The sequence below is a fragment of the Mus caroli genome, unplaced genomic scaffold (genome assembly GCF_978045245.1).
Source record: "Mus caroli unplaced genomic scaffold, Mus_caroli_1 scaffold_19, whole genome shotgun sequence".
Classification (NCBI taxonomy): Eukaryota; Metazoa; Chordata; class Mammalia; order Rodentia; family Muridae; genus Mus; species Mus caroli.
In genome coordinates this window covers 34,749,782-34,755,772 of record NW_028227274.1, presented here as the reverse complement: position 1 = coordinate 34,755,772, position 5,991 = coordinate 34,749,782, and the positions used below count along the sequence as shown (strand labels likewise).

The 5,991-nt window shown below is 42.8% G+C and overlaps 1 protein-coding gene across 1 annotated transcript; it reads right to left on the bottom strand.

Annotated features, from left to right (window-relative positions):
* Positions 1-258: 258 nt before the first annotated feature.
* Positions 259-5,684, bottom strand: LOC110284912 (protocadherin beta-8-like). The gene has a single exon (XM_021150908.3). It carries the CDS (start codon positions 5,323-5,325, stop codon positions 2,971-2,973), a length of 2,355 nt encoding a protein of 784 aa, XP_021006567.1. The 5' UTR covers positions 5,326-5,684; the 3' UTR covers positions 259-2,970.
* Between the last annotated feature and the right edge of the window lie 307 nt (positions 5,685-5,991).

Sequence of the window (5,991 nt, the reverse complement as noted above, 5' to 3'; positions counted from 1 at the left end):
CCACACACAAAGGTGTGCCTCATTAATGATGTAGGCGGTTTTCTTACTCCAATCAAATTAACTAATCGAAATTGAATATTATTTGTGTCAAGTTTTGCTTAATTTGTTGTGATGTGTGATCTCCATTGTTAACTTGATGAGATCTGGAGTCACCTGAAACGTGCACCTCTGGGCACGTTTTTAGGAAACTCGCTTGATTAGATCACATTGAAGAATGCCCACTGTGAGTAGCACTATTCCTTTGAACAAGATCCTAGACTATATAAAAATAGAAACTGTGGCGAACACAAGCATTCATTGTTCTCTGCTTCCTGACTGTAAATGCAATGTGGCCAACTACTTCAAGCTCTAGCGCTTCCTTGTCATGACTGTTTTACCCTAGAAGTGTGATATGAAATAAATCCTTCATCCCTTAAATTGCCTTGGTCAGAGTATTTTATCACAGTACCATAAAAATCAACACATACATTTACTTTGAGAGATTATATTTAGGTATATGTATGTTTAGTTGTTATATTTTCACTTTTATTTATAATGGCCCTCTTTAACACTGTTTTAATAATCTTAAAAATTAACTTTTTGGTTGATTTTGCTGTTCTCCAACTCTCTTTTGTTTACTGTTTAGATGGTATCTTTTTCATCCTTTGACTTTCAACAATATGTCTTTGAATAATTATGAACATATGTTCATGCATATATAATTCATAAGAATGAAATTTGTATCATGCAGCACAAATAAGAAGAAGGGCTATCGATACATAGAAGTGTGTTCTATTTTTATATAGTCTAGGACCTTGGTCAAAGGAATAGTGTACTTCTATGTATCTATAATTAATAATCTGCCCTGTACTAAGATTCACTAATGTATTAATCTTAATAACTAGAGAAAACACTAGGAGAGTAACCACCCATAGAAAAGTTCTTCTTTCGTGGTATTGGAGATAGAACCTAAGGCCATGAGCATGCTATAAAGAGAAAGTGTTCAACAACAGATCCCCAGTCCCAGTCCCTGTAGTCTGAAGGAGAATGGTCCCCATAGGCTCGCATATCTGAGTGCTTGGTCCCCAGTTGATAGAACAGTTTGGGAAGGAGTAGGTGTCGCCTTGTTGGAGCTGGTATGTCAGTAGGAATGAGTTTTGTGGTTCCAAAATCCCGTGCCATTCTCATCCAGCCCCTTGCTCCTGAATCAGTGTGTAAGCTTTCAGCTCCAGCACCATTCCTGCCTTCTGCCGAAATCCCTGCCATGACAGTCATCGACTCTCACCCTCTAAAACTGTAAGGCCCCAGGGGAACTCTTTATTTTTTGATAGAGTATTTCTAAATAGAAATCTTTCTTCTTGCCTTGTTCATGGTGTTTTACAACAACAGTAGAAAGCTGAGACACATTTCATTCAAACTGGCCGTATTATTTGGAGTTGTGAATCCTAACAGCTTTAACTCTAAGTTGTAGTCAATTTAACCTTTCTCAGGGTTATTGTTCTGTAATTCCAGCTTTGTACATTTTTTAAATTACAAAGATGGAGGGAGAATATGAATCAAAGTTATTATTCGAGCAAGATTCCGAGTAATCCTAAATCATGTCAGGTTACAATCTGAGGGAATCTTGAAGGAAGCTAAGAAAAGATTTCCTCCTAAGTCATCATATACATGGGAAATGGGTATTAGTAAGCAATAGTGCTTAACAGAACACGGTCTTCACTGTAGTACCTTAAAACTTATCCCAAGGGGCTTTCTTTACAACAACTCAAAATTTACAAACCAAATAGGCATCTAACTATAGACTTCACCAAAAAATATGAAGAAAACCTGTTCAGTAGTTTAAAACATATGTTTAATTTATTCCTGTTATTTGAATATGCTTTGAACAACCCTGAAGACTAAAAGCTTAAAAGTAATCCAATGTATTTATCAAAGTTTTTAACCTTTGGTCTATATTAAAATGAAATCTTGAATATTAATTGCTGCTGGGTGCGTGGTGCATGACTGTAATCCCCATACTCAGGAGGCAGAAGCAGGTGGGTCTCGGTGAGGCCAACTCAGTCTACATAGTGATGCCAGGACAGCCAGGGCTAGTAGAGACCCCTTGTCTCAAAATGTTAATAACAAGTGTCAATAAAGAGATGGGCTAAGGCTATTGTTTCTAAAGGAGTTCAAACTATTATACTTCTCAAAGAAACATCTGTAGTTAACATTTTACTTAACTGTTGAGGGAACCGTTTAATATTGTTGTAATGGATGAGTAAAGAAAAAGTACTTATTTGTAAAGTGCAGTTTTGTTTTGTTTTTTTGTTTTTTGTTTTGAAAGACAGAGACTCATATAACTCAGATGAGCTTAAACATGCTATGTGATGCTGGCACTCAAACACAGTATACTGTGCGTGCTAAGCAAATACTCTACCAACTGAACTGCACCTATAATCCACATAATGTAATTTTACTAATCCATTAAGAAAAATGAAGCTACATTGTTTGCAGGAAAATGAATGGAACAATAGCCACACACAATGACAATAGAAGAACATTTTCGCTTCCAGGTGATAGTTAGGGACATTGTGAAATTATAGGGGGAGACTGATGATCAGGGATGAGTATGCTCAAAGTACACTATCTACATGTATGCAAGCATCACAACAAATCTACCACATTGTACAGTGAGTGTATGTTCTAAGAAAATCAAAATAAAAACTGTTACAGATAAATTTTGAAAATGTTTGGCATTCTACATTGCTTGTCAAATACACTACATTAAATGAGATTTTAAAACTTTGAGTTATCACTAGCAGAGTAAAGATTTTTACTTCCTGCTAGTGACAGAAAGTATCGAAGCATTAATTGATTATGTAAAAAGTAAAAGCACATAGAAATAAGACATAATCTCAAAGAAGTATTACTAATTACCGGAAAAATACGGACATCCAAGCTACTCCGACTTATCCTTCTCCTGATGATTACTAAGAATTTTCCGTAATTTTAACTATTCAACATGTAATTGTCTGGAATCAGACTGTTGGGAATGCTGGGCTTCAGGAACTTAAAATCTGTAATCCCAGAGTCTCCGCTCAGACACACCTCATACTGGTAGCTCTGGGACAGGGTCCCTGCCCCGCTGACGTCCACCAGGTGGCCAGGAAAGTGTCCCTCAGGCACAGAGCAGCCTCCCAGAGAGGCCTCCCTGGCCCTCCTGCACAGCCTCACCCCCACGAACAGTAGCACGGACAAGAGGAAGAGAGAAGACACAGATGCCAAAGAGATGACAAGATACAGCGTGAGATTATCTTCTTCCCGTGTAGGATCCAGCGCCACCTCTGGCAGGGGCAGGTAGGGCTGAGAGAAGCCATCCACCACTAGCACGTGCATTGTGACGCTGGCAGAGCGCAGAGGCTCTCCATTGTCCTTGACCAGCAACAGCAGCCTGTGTTTGGGTGCATCTCGCTCACTCAGCAGCCTGGTGGTGCGCACCTCGCCATTGTGCGCCCACACGCTGAACAACCCAGGCTCCGTAGCCTTGAGCAGCTGAAATGACAGCCAGGCATTCTGGCCAGAGTCGCGGTCCACTGCCACCACCTTGGTGACCAGGTATCCAGGCTCCGCCGCCCTGGGCAGCAGCTCAGTGTAGGGCGCAGAAGCGTTCTGCAGTGGGTAGAGCACGAAGGGCGCATTGTCATTGTCATCCAGCACCACCACGCGCACCAGAGTCTGGCTGCTGAGCGCGGGCGAACCTCCATCTGTGGCGCCCACGCGGAACTCGAAGGCCTGCAGGGCCTCATAATCCAATGCCCTGAGCGCAAACAGCTGCCCGTTGTCAGCGTTGATGGAGATGAGCGAGGAGAGGGCCAGCTGAGGGTCCTGGGACGGCAGCAGCGAGTAGGTGATGTGGGCATTAGAGCCTGAGTCTGAGTCTGTGGCACTGATGGTGCCTATGTGCAGGGCGGGGCTGTTGTTCTCGTGGACAAACAGGGTGTAGGAGGTTTGCGTGAAGGCGGGGGCGTTGTCGTTGATGTCAGACACCTGCACTTTTATAGTGTGCTGGGTTGCGAGCCTGGGTGTGCCCATGTCTGAGACAGTGATGGTGATGTTGTACTCAGCGATACTCTCTCTATCCAGTGGCCTCTCTGTCGCTAAAGTATAATAGTTCTCAAATGTGGACTTTAAAAGAAATGGAAGTTCGTTCTGAATAGAGCACACCATCCTCCCATTGTCCCCAGAATCCGGGTCAAAAACACCAAACACAGCAACGACAGTCTCTGGGGAGTTTTCGGGGATAGGGCTTGAGAGCGTAGAGATCGTCAACTCTGGAGCATTATCATTCACATCCAACACCTGAACAGCTACAGTGCATTTTCCTGAAAGTCCCCCTCCATCCGCAGCTGCGATTTCCACATTATAGTATGGAGTTACTTCAAAATCCAACTTTTTGCTTAGACGGATTTCTCCTGTGATTTCATTTATTACAAATGGTTGGGAGTCTCCATCACCTTGAAACAGAGAGTAGGCTATATTGCCATATATCCCAGCATCTAAATCCCTGGCAGAGACTGTGACAACTAAGGCATCAAGGGGGAAATTCTCAGGAACCTGCACCTCATAGAGCGATTGTACAAACTGGGGAGCATTGTCATTGATGTCCATGATTTCAATATGAACTGTGGTCATCCCAGACCTTCGTGGAGCTCCCCCATCCAGAGCCATGAGGATTAAAGTGAGCTCAGGCTGCTCCTCCCTGTCCAGGGCTCTGTCCAGCACCAGCTCTGGGTATTTCCTGCCATCTGAGCGACTGAGAGTAATGACATGGAAATGGAGGTTGGGACTGACTGTATAGTTCTGAACAGCGTTGCTCCCTATGTCAGGGTCCTGAGCTGCCTTCAGAGGAAACACAGTCCCTGGCTGGGCGCTCTCAGGGATTGTTAGGAGCATTTCCATGTCAGGGAACTCCGGAGAGTGGTCATTTATATCTGTGAGCTGCAGTTCAGTTTGAAAGAACTGCACAGGGTTTTTCAGTATGATCTGGAAGTGCAGCACACAGGGTTCTGTCGCCCCGCACAGCACCTCACGGTCTAATTTTTCCTTCAAGAACAGATTTCCTGTCTCTGCATCCAGCTGCAAGAGGTCTTTGATTCCTCTGTGATGGACTCGTGCCTCTCTAGCTGCCAGTTCCCCAACCCTGATCCCCAGATCTTGTGCCAGGTTAGCCACCAAGTAGCCACTCTCTGTTTCTTCTGGCATGGAATATTTAATCGCCTCTGAACCAGACACACACAAAAGCAACAGCATAGTAAGAAAAACAACTTGCCTTTGTTGTGATCTTTTTGCTAGCGCTGTCTCCATTGTTCACAGGGGATCCAGATCTGTGCAGGGTCTCTAAAGTGTTAGAATCCACACACGTGCTTTGATGAAATAGCAGAACTAAATTTTACTCGCTGGCTTCCCGTTGGAGCTGTGCCTTCTCTGGAGATCGCTTCCTTAGATCCAAAGTGAATGCTACCTTCTTTTAGGGAGTGGTGTAAGTTCTGATTCGGTAATGGCTTCCAGGGCATCAGCAGAGCCCATTATTCATATGCTTAGCCTGCAGCGCCACCAAGCGTCCTTATTCACTATTGCATGTACCCTTTTTCATTGTGTTCCTTTTTTCGCTCCCTTGTTAAAATCCATTTGTTTCACTTTTTATTTTGTTTTAACAGCTGGTATTCAAAGTGTTAGAGACTTGCCTGAAAAAGTACTAAAACTTCCCACTTGGGGGTTCCACTTACAAAGAACATACAAATGTTTCAAAGTTATTGTGACTACTACCTTAAATTGGACTACTAACTCTCCTGACTTTTCAAAAATTACAGTACTGTTTTTGTTACTTTAAAGTATAAATTTACTCTGTAATATGTGTGTGTGTAACTGACAAATTGATTCATCTTCACCAACAACCATCAGTAAACAGGTCGATGCAGATGGTCTAGCCACTTACAACAAATGTGAATTACACAAAATGTTATGTGAGTT

Bases quoted from the DNA above. Each gene is read 5' to 3' on its own strand.
- LOC110284912 (XM_021150908.3), bottom strand. From the start codon at position 5,325: ATGGAGACAGCGCTAGCAAAAAGATCACAACAAAGGCAAGTTGTTTTT.